General features: G+C 43.5%; 1 protein-coding gene across 5 annotated transcripts; it reads left to right on the forward strand.

Annotated features, from left to right (window-relative positions):
• Positions 1–1,469: 1,469 nt before the first annotated feature.
• On the forward strand, positions 1,470–16,435 carry TMEM171 (transmembrane protein 171). Of its 5 annotated transcripts, none has more exons than XM_014252224.2 (5): positions 1,470–1,590; positions 1,839–2,033; positions 7,571–8,257; positions 9,291–9,432; positions 16,023–16,435. In XM_014252224.2, exons 3-5 carry the CDS (start codon positions 7,627–7,629, stop codon positions 16,249–16,251), a joined length of 1,002 nt encoding a protein of 333 aa, XP_014107699.1. In that variant the 5' UTR covers positions 1,470–1,590; positions 1,839–2,033; positions 7,571–7,626; the 3' UTR covers positions 16,252–16,435. The 5 variants fall into 5 exon arrangements, with proteins under 5 accessions (XP_014107699.1, XP_087910635.1, XP_087910636.1 ...); XM_088054509.1 differs by having other exon boundaries at positions 7,715–8,257; XM_088054510.1 differs by having other exon boundaries at positions 8,162–8,257.
• The last annotated feature ends 1,011 nt before the right edge of the window (positions 16,436–17,446 follow it).

Consider the following 17,446-nt stretch of genomic DNA (forward strand, 5'->3'; position numbering starts at 1 on the left):
ACTATATAAGTGTTTTTATTAATTCTTTAAACTCTATGTTGAAAAAACAATAGAACCAGAATCAGGTATTAGAAAACTGACATATAAACATAACTAAATTTCCTTGTGTCACTGTTGTCAGACTTCATAAAATAGTCTGATTCTATTGGCAAGAATTAATTTTCAGCTTGTGTTTTTAAACAAGCGCAGCTCATTTTCTTTTGCTGTCTTCAGATTTTTTTTCCCAAATTCTTCACTGGAATATTTCCCTTTTCATAGAATATAGGAATTGTTACTTCCCAGTCTCCTTACCATGAGACCCTTCACAGTAATATTGTGAGTGTTATACAACTGAAGCCCTTCCAGTCAATGGTAGCTGAGCCAGGACAAAACAGTTGAGAAACCAAAGGGTCTACAGTTCTGGAAACCTTGAAGCCTGCTACTCCATTACAAGCTCCTTCCTACACCCAACGTATATTTTCATACACTCATTGGCTATTCAATCAGTTCCAAATTTCCCTTGCTCTTTACCCAAATGCAGATTGCCTATGAGAAGCAACATAGAATTTTCACCCAACTGTACTGTCTAACCAAAGCATCTCTCTGTCAAGCAAGACTACTCACTCTCTTTTCCTCTTGCCATCTATTTTCCCAGCATCACTCCAACCCTATTCTGGCTCTTCCTTCTCTTGATTCACATAAACCCAAACAGATTCACCCCCACTTCACTGGCTACCAGGCTGCTGCTAACCAGCTGGGCAAACTGCAGTCACATTGTCCTGGTCCTGCCACTGCTACAGCACTTAAAAATGGCTCAACTTGATCTTTCTTCCCTGGCTCCTTGTCTACTCACACAGCTGCTCCTTGCACCTCACAACCCTCGTCTCAGCTTCTTTACCAAAGCCAGCTTCTTTGTCCTTCCACTGCCTGTATCTGGCAAGAAACCATCTTCTTCCATTTCCACCAGCTAAAGTGGCTCACCACTGAGGGAGATCTGTCACATCTAGGCTCAGCCTGTCTTTAGGTTGACTAACAAGTTCCCAAGCGTGTGGAGTAAGGCAAGTGTTGTTAAGAGACGACAACACAAAGGGCTCCTGAAATAGAGCCCAAGGCTGTGGGTTCAATGCGTGTATGGGCCATTCACTGGAGAGGTGCACCCAATTTTCCTTACGGGTTCCTTTTAACTCAGAATATTCTGTGATTCTGTGAAATGGGAGAGGTGGCACTAGCATCCTGAGAGGGACTGCTCACCTGCCTCACCTCGAAACCGCTCGTATTTCAGGGGCACACTTGACTTCGGCCACGTACCCCCGACTCCAGAGTTGCCGTGCCCTGCGGGCTGCACCGACACCCTGCGCATCGGCCAGGATCTCTCCTCTCTCCCGGCACGGCAGCGAGGCACCCGCCCCGCCCCGGTGCCGCCGGGAGCTGCGGGCCGGCCCGGCTGGGGCCTCGGCCGGGCGGGGCGCTGGCCACAGGCGGGGCGGTGCCGCCGCGCCCGCGCTCCCCCGGGGCTGCTCGGCTGGGCCTGGCCCGGCCCTGTGCCGCGCCGCCGGCCGCAGGTGCTTAAATAGCGGCGCCTGCCCCGCCGCTGCGTCCTTCGCGCCGCAGGTAAGGGGCGGGTGCCTGGAGCCCCTTTCCGACCGGGCGGCCGCGGGGCCTTGCGGCTGTGCAGCCGTGACGGGCGGCTGGGAGGCAGAGAGCGAGCGGGCGGCCCCGGCCGGGCCCGCGGGGGTGAGGGGCGGCGCGGCGGGGGGCTCGTCCTGCAGCTGCCCCCCCCAGGGGCCGCCGCCGGCGGGCGGGGCCGCGCCGCCTCTCCCCTCAGCCGCCGCCATTCCCGTGTTTTCGCCCTTATCCAGTGTGTGTGAGAATTATCCGGGGTGTAAGTGGCCTGTCTTCTCCCTGGAGAGCCCACCGCTCTCCACACCGCTTCCACACTGCGACCTCTACGCCAGCCCTGAGGGAGGATGGAATATCTCTGAAGGGGCTTCTGCAGTTATTCTGGCATGCAGTGCTCTCGTGGCTGATGCTGGTGTACAGCTGGGACGGCACAGGTGAGGAGGTTCAGGTGCTGCTCCGTCACGGAGAGGTGGTGGAGAGGTTGCCCTGCGTTGCTCCTTGCACCGGTGTGATGCATGGCAGCTTTTGGGGCATGGTCCATCTTCCTGAAGTCCTTACTGTGACTTAGAAAACTAAGTGACTTAGAATAGACTATGCCTGATGGACTGGTGCATGAGGAGGAGTGTGCTATGGAATGCTGCTTTTCCTAGACGGAGTAGAGCTTAATTGCTTGTCCATTAAATTGTCTGGCTTAATGCCCCAGGCCAGCCTCAGGAAACTGGGACAGGATGGCTTTAGGTAGCTTTTGCAGCCTTACGTTTCCCTGATGGTTACTATGGCCTGTCCTGTGGTCAAAGAACTGTAAGTCTTTTTGTCTTGTGCCTTTTGCTGCTTTGAGATATGTCAGCACCCTAGAACAGACCTTACTGTGAATTTCCAGAAGCTGGTCTGTCATGTGTTAGCTGTTTGAAAAACATCAGCTCTGGTGTTAACTGTATGTGTCTGCTTTCTCCCTAGTCTCCCTGCCGTTCTTCAGAATATTCTTTGCCACAGCTCTTGTGTGCCACTAGTGTCTCACGTAAAAAGCATCCCACCAACAAGCATGGGACCCTTCAGAGCTCATTTTTGCATCTAGGTGCTGTCCTAGTTGCCTGAATGGCATCCAGTCAGTGGGTTACTAAGCTTTGCTTTGCAAGCTCCTCACTTTTCAAACAGACTGTTGGGGTCTTCCTGTCCAACTGTTGTGTCAGTATTCTTCCTGGTTAAGTGAGTGAGGAACATTTGTGGGCCATCTTTTGCTGCAGCTGCTTTGTTCTTGTAGCCTGCAGGGACTGGAATTGGCAGCTTTGCAGAATGCAGTTCTGTGGCACCGTCAGAAACCCTGACTGCTGATTTGTAGTGAGAAGGATCTCTGGTGCACGTATCTCTGGAGGGTGGCAGGATTCATCCCACTTTGTGGAATTTCCTACTGCAGCTGCATTCCAATTCTTCTCCAAGTAGCTTCTGCCCACCTGCAATGATCATAAATAACACCACAGCATTACTTTTCCTATACTGTAGGCTGAAACAATAATTTTGTTGACCCATATGGGCAGAGTTCTTGTGGCATCCACTCCCAGCTTAGGAATCTTTATACGCTTGTCTAAATCTTGAAGTCTTTTACAATATCTGAGTCTTATGTTCTGTGAGATAAGAGCACTGTCAGGTACTAATTAGCAACTACATATGTGCATAAATTGCATGTATTTAGCATCTCAGAACTTGTTACTGCTTATAGTTTTGTTTCTTAAAAGTAGAAAATTGAAAGTACATCCTGTTGACATTTCCCACTAGCTCTTCAAATAAGTTAAAAACACCATGGGGGGGAGGAGTGTTGGAAAGAAGGTTGCGCATTACAGTTTAGTTCAACCAGCTGTACTCATGTATGAGTGTCTCTGAATGCCAGGTTAAGAGTCCAGTACAGGGGGAAGCTGGGATTTAATGAAGAACAGAAAATGGTGTGGGTACAGAAGCAGATACGAGCAAAGCAGAAAATTCAGGGGTATCAAAAATTCATGTTTTGATATGGAAATTAAACTGAATGAAGTTGAGAGCATTTTTCCTTGCAAGTAGCTTGACCAATAAGTCATGATTTTATTTGAAACCTGGGGGAAAAAAGTATCACAAAAATAATTGCACAATGGTAGTGGCAACTTCCTGGTAGTAGTTCAAAACACAGGTGAAAAAATGGAAAAATTGAAGTCCTTGTAAAGGATGGCTTATGAATTCTAACAGGATTTCCATTGTGGACTACAACTGACAGAGTATTATAGTTTTTAAATAACACAGACTAGACCTGAAACTTCTGCATTAAATGATTTGTGTACTTTCGTAAGCAAAAAGAAGGGGAATGGGACCTACCTTGGGAAGGATAAAACAGAGGGAGGCAATGTTTTAATTCTTCCAATACTTTTCTTCTAATTCTGTTCCTGAATTCATGATGTCTGCACGAAGCTATCAAATTTCTTATGAGTAAGGGTGAGTAAATTCATAACCCTGGTGTTTGCAGTGGGAATCTTGGAAAATGTGAACTCTGAAGGCTCAAGAAGAATTGTAGGATTTTTTTTTTTAAATTCTTGGAGTTGTCCATAATATGAAAGTTGTAATACAAGTGTTACACAGAAAAATTACAAGAAATTGCAAAGCTATTTCTGGTTCTATGTACCTGGCATAGGCCTGATTTACAAAAAGGTAAAGCTCTATATCATTTAGGTTGAGCTTATAACCAGACTTCCTTTATAAGCTGTGTTTCTAGTTTGCTCTTCCCAACATACTTAACAACCTCTACTCTACTGGATTATGTTTTAATGGTTTCTGACCTGTTATTTCCATGTCTGCTTTCAGACTTGAGTTTAATATGAAGGGAGAATTCCTTTACATCAATATGCCTATGGAGATATGAGATCTGGTGGAAGTATTTCAAGCACATAGACAATAAAAGACTTGCCTCTTTGTTAAAATACTTTTTCTTGAAACACAAGAAATAAATTTGATCTTGCTTTTGGTTTTTTGGTAAAATTTAATGGTAATATAAATTGAAATTCCCTTGGATTTTCCAGCATAAAATCTATGGCTTTTGTCTTCAAAGCACAACAGACTGTTCTGAGTGTTCCTTCTTTTGTGGCCTGAAAGAATGAAGAAAATATGTACATGCTTAATTTCTAATGTGTGTTTTAGCTTAATCTCATAACAACAAGATTGGTAGAAAAGAAGCAGACACTGTGTTGGAGTAAGTAGGACACATCTCCAGACCTTTTTTTGTAATGGATATATATTTGAATTTATATTTTTTTTGCCTTCACATTATTTTACTTTGTTCTAATTTGCGTGTATTTAAGTCCATGTTTTCTTTTCTAGAGGGAAAGAAGGAGTTCAGAGTTCTGCAAAAAAGAATCCTGCAAGAGTTCTCTCTAGAGTGTTGGTGGGGGATTTATTTATTTATATGTATTTATTTATGTGTTTGTGTGTTTCAGAGGTGTTTTACTCAGCTTTGCTTATTTGGTAAGTCAGTGTCATAAGGTGATAGCTAGGACAGTCAGGACACCTGAGCCAGCTCAAATAATTTATGAGAATAGGGCATATGCAGTTATGAGAAATAATTTTATTAATTTAGCAAAGTCCACTGATATCAAAGAAGTGACCATCTCAGTGCATTTTTTTCTGCCCAGTAGAGCCTTCAGACTGACTTCAGCTCATGCAGCATTGAAAGTGTGCTGAGCTAAAGGTGTTCAGTTTGAAATCGATCAGGATACATTCATTTTTTTTAATTTTTTTAAATTTTTTTGTGTGTGACATGCTGTCCTATCTTTTGTGCTCTCTATAGCTTTTTTTTCTCCCAGAGTAAATCTGACTCTTCTCCCAAGGGACCAGTAGTTAGCAGTTTTTCAAACCAATCTTAGTAAAGGGTTCTCAGTAAACTGAATTCAAAACACTGAAGAACCACTTAGCAGTCACAGTTTGCAAGGTAACTACCTTGCACAGTAATGGAATGCATTAAGGGGCGTTCCCTCAGTTTTGGTGTTCAAGATGGCCAGCTAAGAGACTTAGTTGCTTCCTGCAGTGGCCTTCTTGCTGTGTTTCATGCTGCTCAGATCTTGTGATTATTGTGCCTTTTACCGTATGATGCACCCTGCTTTCTCCTGTGCTTTTGGGGGGCCTGGTTTGATGTTCAGCAGTTAAACGTGTAATAACTTCATCATTTGTGGATCTGTTCAGCCCGTTCTTTAATTGGGTTCTACTCGTAAAAATGGCTGAGTAGTGACTCAATACCTTGCATTGCAGATAAATATGTGTTTAATAATTGTTTGAGTCACTAGTGGGTTCTATGGTTGTGTTTTATTTTTGTCCCAGTGGGGCACTGCAGTTACTGGGGAGTGACACAAACCTTGTCTTACTTGTAGCTGACACATGTTCAACAATTTGCTTCCAGAAATCACATATACCTTGTTTTCTTGTGGAATAAGTGTACCAGAGGCATATGTAAAGAGGATCCAATCTAATTTGATCTTTTATCTTCCAGTCATCTGAATTACTAGCAGGACAGTAGAAGCTGGTAGAGAAAAGGCTGAAGGTTAACTAACAAGCAGCAGTACTAAGCTGATTCTCTGCTTCCATCCATGACTAACTCCGCCAGTCCCTATATATTGGTCTTATATATCCAAGACACAGGTTAAATTGTCTGTGTTGGGAAGCTGCTCATGAGGGCAAGAGGGCAGAGTCAAAACACTGCAGCACAAGCATGCTTCAGTACTTCCTACACTTCCAGTACTTTCCTACACTTGGTAGGAAACACCTTTCTCGTGATCTATCCATGAGACTTGTTATTTTCCATAGTCTGAACTTCCCCTGCATTTCAGGTTGGCTTTTGATGGATGTTAGCCAAGATCTCCATGGTTGCTAGTCACCATCTGGTGGCTGGTATCCGTCTGGTTCTGTGGGCCAGAGTGTCAGAGTAGCAGAAACTTCCTTGTAGGTAACAGCACAGTTTATTTTTTTTTTTTTGTACTAGAGCTCACTGACTGGAGCAGTGTCCTGGCTTTCAGTTAGGCTTCCCATGCCCCACTAAATGCACATCCACCTGATTTGTTATCCATACTACCATTTGGACTGTTATTGGCCTCAAAACTGTTTTCTGTTTTCTTCTTTTTCACTTCTGAATCTAGAGTCTTGTGGGCTCAGAATCCTTCTGGGAGCCACCTTCATTAATTCCTTTTTAAAGATCTTTTGAGCAAAGACAAAGTATTCAGAAGGAGGGCGAGTTGAAAGGAAATGTAGGAGCACTATGCTTACCAACTTTAACTAGGAAATCAGTGAGACTTGAACTGGCCTTTAGAATGTTGGGTTTTTTTAATTTTCTTCTTTTTGTTTTTTTTTATTTTCTGTCTTTGTCATTTCAGAACGGAATCAAAAATCTTCTCAGTACTTGCTTTTGCAGCAGCCTAGGACAGGAGGCTCATTTAAAGTAACAGAAAGGTCTTTACTACCTGTGGAAAGAGAAGCAAGATTTGTATGCTTTGAGAAGGCATGTAATAGAAAATTTACCTGGTTAAGAAGTCCACTAGTCACTGCTCATTTGCATTAAAGTACTATCTCTCACAAGCTGTCACTTCCTGTGGTTCAGCACAGAAATTTCCCATAGCTTTCTCTTTTGAAAGGGAAAGCTAATCTGTCCTCATTCCAAATATTCAAACTTTCAAAATAGTGTCCTTTTAATAGTAAGACTATTTCTCTAAAGAAACAATTAATTTAGCTGTGCAACAGCAATTACAGTTGGTCTAAGTTGAACTGTAAAGCAAGTTCTGTCTTTTCATAAGCATTTAACATCAGCAAACTTGAGCAAGCCCTGTAATCCATAGTGGAGATACTGCAAAACAGAAAATACAGGAGCATATACAATAAAGGCTGAGTAACAAATATGAAAGTAAGAAATTTAATGTAGCTATTCTTGATGGGTTTTTTTCTTCTTTTAGTTTGTGTATTTTCATGTTCACAGGTGGTAATTTGCTGCCATTTAATTCTAACAACCCATCTTGAGGAGATTCTGTTGTAATGTATCCAGTGGCTGTTCCTGCACCAGGAGGTGAAGGAAGTAATGGACAACATGGGAAACTTATTTTTTTCCTTTTTGTTTTTGGAGCTGTGTTGCTGTGTGCTGGATTCCTTCTTTCAGTCTTTATTCTCCAGTCATGTCCATCTGGAAGCTTCAGTGACTGTAACGAGGTCCTTAAGGCTGCTGGGCCAGTGTTGGCTGTAACTGGACTGGTTTGTGTTTTACTGGCACGATCAAGGGCCAGGATGTATATAAGACAAAGACAATTGCAAAATGAGCAGGTGTACAGCCTTGTGTTTTGTCGTGGGAACTGCCAGTTTGCCCAGTTTCTCATATTTGGATTCCTGTTTTTAACTAGTGGAATGTTAATTAGCATCCTGGGCATTTGGGTTCCTGGTTGCAGCCCTGGCTGGCATACGATACAGCTCAACCACACTGGCACTTCTGACATGGACCTCCAGGGCTGTGGATTCCTGTCACTTCAAATCATGGGACCTTTGATTGTGCTCACTGGGTTGTGTTTCTTCGTGATAGCTCATGTTAAAAAGAAGCAAAACTTAAATCTCAACCAAGAATCCTGTGAAAGTGAAGAACATCCTCAGAGCCCTGAATCTTTTCAGGTTACAGTAGGTGAGTAAAAAATGTTGGAACTTTACACTGGGAATTAGTGGGGGTTTTTTCCACTGATAATTTACATCTGGATATCACTTATTTGAGCTCTAAGCATGTCAGTTCTGCCATGTCAAGACAGCCGAAATAGGATAATATTACTTTGTCTCATATGCTTTCTGTATGGTCAGTTCAGTTTCCTTTACCAAAAAGGCAGAATCTCTCTTTGGCACAGACAGAAAGGTCTGACTGTGTAAAGCAACAGAACCTGAGACAAATGAGTCTAACCCCGGTTCTGTTCTCAAACACTGTAATTGATGCAGATCACAGACTTGTATGACTATATTTAAGATTTATTTTAGCCTTGAGTCCTTAAACAGAAGATTCTGATTTGTAACCAATGTACTGTATTTTTTAAATTGTGGCCACATCCTCAACCAGTCAGAGATAAAATTACAAGTTTTAAACTCTTCAGTTACAGAGTGGTAATTGGTAGATTCTTTTGCTGTACAATATATTGCCGTAGTGAACTGTGTATCAGTAGACACGATTAGTGTGCCTTAAGCTACAAGTAACTCAGTAGGGAAACTGTCACGGCACACAAAATCAGTCCTCAGAGCCATTAATGACTCCCATTATAGCACTGCAGTACTTATGGAGAAACTCAGAATGACCTGTTTTACATTTGGGAGGGAAACTAAATACTCTCCTATCCTTAAAATGTTCCAACAGTAACTGTGTGCTTTACACTTCTGATTCTTGTAGACAGCCAACCATATTTGTGTCTCTTAGCTAGATAAATACTCCTCCTTGTCAGCTGTATTGTCTAAATGAAATCCTTCATTTATAAATATGCTGCATCTTTATTTTGGGATTATTTAGGTTTTGAATGTAGCTCCAACCTGCTCCAACAGCCCAGAATGTATCAATTCTGTATGTGGGATCATTTATCTTAAAAGCTAGGCAAGTAAAAATTATAGGCTGCTGTTAGTATAACCAGAGGCGCTCAGTTCTTCAGAGGTAGTTCTTTTCTAATTGGTGTACTTTCCTCTAGGTGATGCTGTGATGTTATTCCCACCCCCACCACCTCCATATTTTGCTGACCCTATGTCACCAGCTGTGACACATTGTCTTTTGTCAAGTGTTTTACCTACAAGTGAAAATCCTCCGCCATACCACTCTATCTTCAGTGATGGGTAAGACTGTGTTCATCTCTCACTTTAGAAATCTGAGATATTTCTTTAGATGTCCAAGACCATGTTATTATATAATCACTGTGAATGAACTACTTGCCATGACAAAGTTTTCTCATTAATAACTCAACTTACTTCAGATACTTTACTTGAATTGGCATTAGAATGTTGTAGTATACTAGGGGAACTACAAACTGCGGAATGTTCTTTATGAGGATTAAATTGTTATTATTATGACTGGACATAACTTCTGAGGTTCTTAAATCAATGGTCCTTAATAAATTTCTTCCAGAGATTGTCCAAGAGAAGGTGGCACTGACAGCAGTGTGGTAGTGAAATGATATCCATATTGCCAGATTTTAGGAGCCTCTGTAGAAACAGAGCAGCAAGTATTATATGACACCTACCCACAGACCCTGGAATGTTACTTTATCTGCCAATGTATTCATTTCTCCCATGTCCCTTACCTCTGCCTTGAGGAAGTGAGACCTGCTGTGCTGGTCTGCCTTGTTCCTGCTGTGGCCATGTGTCAAGGTTAAAAGATTCCTTGATATCACAGAAGGCTCCAGCATGCTGATTAGGGAGGCTGCAAAGCCAGTTTCATTTCAAGATCTTGTACCTTACATACATGAATTATGACAGAATTGCCTGATATTGACACCACCAAGCTCAGGGGTCAGGAGCTGCCAGCTTACCAAAGATTTGTCTGTGCCGTGACAAGTAGTGGGGTTATTTATCCCCTGTGGGTGGTAACTTGATGGTAAAAAAGGTCACTGCAAGGGCCACATACTAGAAGGCAGAGCTAGGTCTGGCCAGAAGAGCTAGGTGTAACATGTCTAGAGTTGCTAACTTACTTTCAGGCCCTTAATGGTTCAGAAATGACTTGATATAATATCTTTAGAATAGTCCTACATGAGCCTGGGTTTGAGCTGTGAGTCAATAAGCTATGTGGGGCTATCATTTAATGACCTTTATTCACTGGACTCTGCATGCATCATTGTGTCACTGAAAACTGGGAAATAAACTCTCCAACCAATTTGTTAGGTTACAAAGCCAACATCAGTTTATTAACAGTGCTGGAGGCATGGAATTCTCCACAAAGCATGTATGCTCAGTAACCTAACAGATCTGTTTATATTCCTGAAACTATCACATATATTCATCACATTCTTGAATACATGCATATATGCTAATTATTTCCATGGACTTGTTTGGATATGGTTCCAGATCTTCTGATGTCTCCTTGAGAGAATCTCAAATCAGTCATCAAGTCATAATGTATTTCTCTTACCAAGGAAGCATTAACTGGAAAAAGACTTATTAGTCACAGATTAGGGAATTAACTCAAGGTCACGTTGTCTCTGGTATTTGTACTAAGCACTGTATGGGACAAAATAAGCATTAACCATGAATATACTTACTACGCTAAAGTTAACAGAATTTTCCAACATGTTCCCCTTCTACATCTTCTGTGTAGACAGAAATATACCCTGTTTGGTAACAGTTGGAAGCACCATCACTGCCATTGTTGATGAGTGTCTGGAAAGTTGTCTGGCAGGAAAGGACCTCGGAATGGTGGCCAACAGCGCCTGAACATGAGCCATCAGTGTGCCCAGGTGGCCAAGGCAGTCAGCTGCATCCAGGCTTCTATCAACAATAGCGCGACCAGCGGGACCAGGGCACCTAAATGTTCAAGGGGAGTGGGACAGTAAGTGGCTCGTTCCTGGAAAACTGTGGGATGGGAGGCAAAGATTAGAAGGACAAGATGCTTGCAAGGGTCCTCTGCTTCTGAATTTGGAGTGTTCTGGCCACACTGGAACACACTTGCAGTCTTAGCAGTTGAGCCAAGAGCTTCTAAGGTGAGAGAAGCCAGGAAGGAAACATTGGAGAGCTATCTCAAAGAACTAAGGGATGTTCCTCTAGGAAGGCAACATGGCCAGCATCTCAGCTAAGGTGCCTTTACACCAATGCACACAGCATGGGCACAAACTGGAACAGTTGGAAGCCACTGTGCTGCTGGAAGACCTATGACCTTGTTGCTATTCCTTTGTGGGAATGAATCCTTTTTCTGGAATGTGACTTATAGTGGCTTCAGGCTGTTCAGAAGAGACAGGGGGTGAGGGATTGCTTTTTACAGCAAGAGGTGGGTTGAATGTGAAGAGCAGTCCCTGCAGAATACCACGAGCAGGTGTGTCTTAGTTTAGGTGGAAAGCCTGTGGGTAGGAGTAGAGACTGAGGCAGCAAAGGGAACCCTGTGGCTGGGGTCTGCTACAGCTGCCTGACCAAGAGGAGCCCATTGACCAGACCTTCCTGCTCCAGCCACAGGAGGCATTGAGCCCACAGGATCTTGTCCTGCAGGGGCAGCTCAACCACCCCAGCAGCTGTTGGGAAAGTAGCTTGGAGGGCTGTAGGCAATCCAGGAGACTCCTGGAGTGTGTGGAGGATAATATCCTGACCCAGGTGACAGACAGCCCTGCTGAGGGAATGTTTTATAGGATCTGTTGGTCACCAGTGCAGGTGAGCTAACCGGGACACCAAGACTGGAGGCAGCCTGGGCTGCAGGGGTTGTGCATTTGTGAAGTGTGCAGGGCTGAGGGATAGGGGTTGGGTAAGGAGTAGAAGTCTGGCTCTTGAACTTTAGGAAAGCAGAATTTCAGTCCTCTGGGAATCTAGTCAGTCTGTCTCAGGAACAAGGGAGTAGAAGAGAGCTGGCAGATCTTTAAGGAGCTCTTCTATAGAGCACAAGAGCTGGCAATCCCCAGGAGCAAGAAATCGGACAAGGAGGGCAAGAGACCGGCATGGCTGAGTAGGAACTTGCTGGTCAAAATTAAGGGAAAGAAGCAAATGCACAGGCAGTGGAAACCAGGACAGGTGACCTAGGAAGAGTTTAGAGATGAAGAACCATTGTGTAGGGAGAAAGCTCGAGGCAAATCTGGAACTGAACCCAGCAAGGGACACAAAGAATAACAGGAAGGGCTTCTACAGGTACAGTACATTGACTAGAAATGGAAGATCAAATAAAGGATATCCCCCAATGAAGAATGCTGGAAAAATGGTGACGGTGGATGAGAAGCTGAGGTACTTAACAACTTTTTTGCCTCTGTCTTAAATGTCTCTTTTCCCACTCAGGGGTAGATGGACAGCAGGATGGGGACTGGGGGAGCAAAGTCTCTCCCACTGTAAGAGACCAGGTTCATGGCTGTCTGAGGAACTGGAATGTACATAAGTCTCTGACACCCAATGAGCTGCATCCCAGAGTCCTGAGGGAGTTGTCCCTAGATGTGGTCAGTAGATGTCAGTTAGATGTAGTTGCCAAGCCACTCTTCATGATATTTGAAAAGTCATGGCAGTCAGAGCAAATCCCAGGAGACTGGAAAAAGGGAAAAACATTGTACCCACCTTTATGAAGGTTAGAAAAGAGGAATACTGAGAAATACTGGCCTGTCAGCCTCACCTCTGCCTGGGAAGATCATGGAACAGATGCCCCTAGAGCTGTGCACACGTAGGACAGGGAGGTGATTCAGGACAGATGACACAGCTGCACCAAGGGCAGGTCCTGCCTGATCAACCCAGTGGCTTTCTATGATGTGGTGACTGTGTGCAGCAGTGGACAAGGGAAGGGTTACAGATGTCATTTATCTGTCATTTTACTGTAAAGCCTTTGGCACAATCCCCCACAACAACCTTCTCTCTTGATTGGAGAGAGATGGATTCAATGGGTGGACTGTCTGGTGGATGAGGAATTGGTTTGACATCACATCCAGAGAGTAGTGGTCAATGGTTCAGAGTCCCAATGGACTTCAGTGACAAGCGGTGTCCTTCAGGGGTCCATATTCAGACCAGTGTTATTAAATATCTTCATTAATGACATATGTGAATGGATTTGCAGATGACTCCAAGCTGAGTGGTGTAGTTGTCAGACTTGAAGTATGGGATGCTATCCAGAGGGACCCTGACAAGATGGAGAAGTGAGTCTATGGTAATCTCATGTGTTTTAACAAGGCCACGTGCAAGGTGCTAAAGCTGGGTCAGGGCAACACTGGTTTCAGCCCAGGCTGTGGTGAACAGATCACAGCAGCCCTACCCAGAGGGGCTTGGGGGTGCTGGTGGTTGGGAGACTGGACATGACCCAGCCATGGGCACTCCCAGCCCAGAGAGCCAAACGTGTCTGGGCTGCATCCAGAGCAGCGTGGGCAGCAGGGCCAGGGAGGGGATTCTGCCCCTCTGCTCTGCTCTGCTGAGACCCCACTGCAGTGCTGCATCAGCTCTGGGGTCCCTGCACAGGAAGGATATAAAGATGTTTTAGCAAGTCCAGAGGAGGCCACTAAGATGACAGAGGTCTGGAGTACCTCTCCTGTGAGGAAAGGCTAGGAGAATTGGGCTTGTTGGGCTTATGAAAGAGAAGGCTTCAGGGTGAGCTAATTGCAGTCTTCCAATACCTGAAGGGAGCTTACAAGAAAGATGGAGAGGGACTTTTTATAAGAGCATGTAGTGACAGGACAAGGGGAATCAATTTCAAACTGAAACCAATTTTACAATAGATATTAGGAAGAATTTAGTTACTGTAAGAGTGGTGAGACACTGGAACAGGTCACCCAGAGTAGTTGTAGATGTCCCATCCAGAAAATTGTTTAATGCCAGATTGGATGGGTGTCTGAGCAACCTGGTCTAGTGAAAGATGTCCCTGTCCAAGGCATGGGAGGTTGGAAATAGATGATCTTTAACATCCCTTCCAACACAGGCTGTTCTGTGAATCTGTGGTTCAGTTTTGGGTTCTTCTCAATGAGAAGGACACAGAGGTTCTGGAGTGTGACAAAAGGTCAGTACAGCTGCTGAAGGATCTGAAGCAGATGTCAAGTGAGGTGTCACTGAGGCAGCTGGAGTTTTTCATTCTGGGGAAAAGGAGGCTTGATCTTATTGTTCTCAGTTGTTGGAAAGGAGGTTGTGGCAAGATGGGTATTGGCCTCTTTTGCTAGATAACAAGTGACTGGACAAGAGCTCCTGGCCTCAAGCTGTGCCAGGAAAGGTTTATCTTAGCTATTAGGAAGGGGTTTTTTTGTGAGAAGGTATGTAAAGAATTGGAACAGGCTGCTCTGGAAAGTGATGGAGTCACCATCCCTGGAACTGTTGGAAAATCATGTGGATATGGTTTAATGCCTGTGTGGATTTGTCTTGTGAACATATGTATATAAAGAGGCAGTTTGTTGGGATAGTATATAGTGGAGTGGATAAAACACCTCAGGCTTGGTTGGATACAGAAACCAAAATGCCTGACCTCACCCTGTGGTGTTTTCTGATGGGGATGCTCTAGCTGTTTCCCTTCCATGCTTCCCAGCGTCCTCACAGAGACCTGCTGAGCTGACGCCACCTCTGGGTGTTTCACTCAATCCCTCTCTCTCATGGCTCAGCAGTTGCTGGCAGTCAGGGCATCTTGACTTGTGTCAACTGCTTCCTGTGCACCTTCATGGAAGAGAAGCAATGGCCTCATTCATAACAGTGAACTGAGGTTGAAGATCCCAAATGTAGCAGGGGACACACACTTTATATGTTGGTGGCTACTGGACAAAACTGATTTGCCTCGTTGATCCACTGCTCAGTGTTGTCAGCAAGCACTGTGCTGGAGCCTGTGCTGGATGAGAGGTCTATTAGTAAGCTGAGTCATGGTCTCATCCTAGAATTGCTTGCATTTTTCCTGAAATCTGCTGCATAACACCTGAGCATTTGTCTTGTAGTATTTCTCTCTCCTTTGAAAACCCTCACAGACCAGTAACAGCATTGAAGATGAGGTGACTGTGCTCTGTTTTTGAGGTCCTCACTCAGTATTGATATTGATACAGATGTATGTACAAAAGCATGAGTCAGCTCTGGGAGTGAATCATGAGGAGCAAGGAGTTCTTTCCTTTCCTTGGGAAGCAGCTGAAGCAATATGCTGCGGGCCAGCTCCCAGATGAGATGAGCAATGTAGCAGAACAATGTGGGTTCAACCAATTTTGATACAGCTATGATGGCTAGGGGAGGACAGGAAATACTTGGCTGCTCACCTTGAATGTCACTGGGAACTTTGCAGTCTGGTTATGTCCAGTCGTTTTTGTTTTTCCAGCTTTGAGTGAGAATATGACTCCTTATGTCTGTCATGGAATGCCTAAAAAAAGTTTGATTGCTTTTCATGTAAGATATCAAAAGGCTAGGGATTGCGATTTTTTTTTATGCAGTTCTAAATCTAAGTAACTGTCGTACATGAGGGATGGGAACTGTGTATGTGATACATTACAAAAGGGAAGATCTTTAGAAGCTAAGGATCAGAAGAAGATTTAGTAAGATTGTGAAACAGCCCAGCCAGAAGCACCTAATACCCATAAGCCAGGCTGTGACTGGTGAAAGGTAGAAGGGAACTTGTTTTGCTCTTCCCCTCTGAAATTACAGAATTTTCATGAGTCATAATGTAGCCCAAAGAATCCTAATGCTTATGCAAGTTCTTTGATTCAGGGATTTTTAGGAAGTGTGTGCATACATGTATGTTTATGTAAATCAAGTCAAATTTCACTCACTGTAGATAAATTAATTGTGCTAATACATAGTTTTGTGTTTTATAGAGCGCAGCTTGCTGATGACGAAAGAACAGTTGCTGTTAGAGACTATGAATCCATATATACAATTTCTGGAAGCAACTCACCTTCAGATATTTTACCAATGCTATACCTTTCTTCTGAATCACCACCAAAATATGAAGAAAAAGCATCAATAACAAATAATGAATATTTGCCATCTTCTTCCTCATCTTTTTCATCTATTTCATTAGCCACATCTGACACCAGCTCATAAAGGACTGTCAGTTCACTTAATTTTTAATTAAAATGTACACAGAGATTTACAATTTTTGAATTTATTTACATTTTATAATAAAAGCAATAATGTTGGCTGTGTCTAATTTTTTCATCAGAAAGAATAAACAGTGAGCTTGGATTTCAAGAAATACTAGAGAAGGCTGGGCCTCTGCTAAAGTAGTCCGAAGGGAGTTCACTGCAAGAACATTCATTAAACACTCATCTTGTTCTGTTACAGTTTCAGTTTCTATTTATAGCTGTTCTTTTTATAATGAAGCCACTAAGTAGAAACCAACTTTTTTGATTATTTTAATTAAATCTGTTTGGAATTTCAAAGAAAGAAATAATTAGGAAGTGTTTTTATTTCAATTTTTGCATGTCTTTTGTGGAAAATACTTGTTTGCAAAGTTATGGCCTTTACAAGAACTCGGGGAGCATTCACATACAGGGATGTTAGTGCTGGTACCAAAGATGCTATGAAGAGCTTCAATGGCTACCTTTTTGTCTGCCTGATAACAAACACTTCATATTTAGACTATCTCTGGTCCTTATGTAAGTATAATCCCTATGAAAATCAGTTTTAGCTGCAGTTAAGAGCCCAAAGGCAGCCCTGAGGATAGTTAATAGGCTAACAGTTTAACTGTGGTAATGACTGGTTTCAGAGGGATTATTCTGCTGGTTTATATCATCATTCATGGATTACAGAAGGAGTGCTTATTGTGTGGGAGTGAGCACCGCAAAGCAATGGTATCTTTGAGGTGCAGACACTACTTATCAGCAGATGCACGAGAGACAGTTTCATGGAAACCCCATGCAGTAAATGGGTTTAACTGACACAGCGCTTGACAGACCCTTCAGAGACACAACCCTCTTAGCTCACCCATCCTGCTGCAACTCCAGGGTAGTGGTAGTGGATGGAGGTTCTAATTCTGTTTGTTTGCACCTGTTCCCAAACTGAAGGATTAGCTTGTAGTAGGTGAAGATAATTGGGAGGAATTGAATTGCTGCTAATCTTTGACATTTTACAATTTGCTCTGACTGCTGTTTGAGAAAAACAGACCGGATTCTGTGCCCAGAAAAGTGGCAGGGCTACACTTTGGTCTTGCTTCAGCCTGGTGAATTTGCCAGCAATAAAACTTATTTCTGAATTGTTCAGCTGAGTCTCTGAACACCTGTGTGCTTTTGGGACCTGA

This window comes from Pseudopodoces humilis, chromosome 4 (assembly GCF_049639895.1).
Source record: "Pseudopodoces humilis isolate 2021_Gansu_Grassland_sample_001 chromosome 4, ASM4963989v1, whole genome shotgun sequence".
In the NCBI taxonomy this organism is placed as follows: domain Eukaryota; kingdom Metazoa; phylum Chordata; class Aves; order Passeriformes; family Paridae; genus Pseudopodoces; species Pseudopodoces humilis.

Bases quoted from the DNA above. Each gene is read 5' to 3' on its own strand.
- TMEM171 (XM_014252224.2), top strand. From the start codon at position 7,627: ATGTATCCAGTGGCTGTTCCTGCACCAGGAGGTGAAGGAAGTAATGGA. The intron at 8,258-9,290 runs GTGAGTAAAAAA...ACTTTCCTCTAG, and splicing joins ATCTTTTCAGGTTACAGTAG to GTGATGCTGTGATGTTATTC. The intron at 9,433-16,022 runs GTAAGACTGTGT...TGTGTTTTATAG, and splicing joins CACTCTATCTTCAGTGATGG to AGCGCAGCTTGCTGATGACG.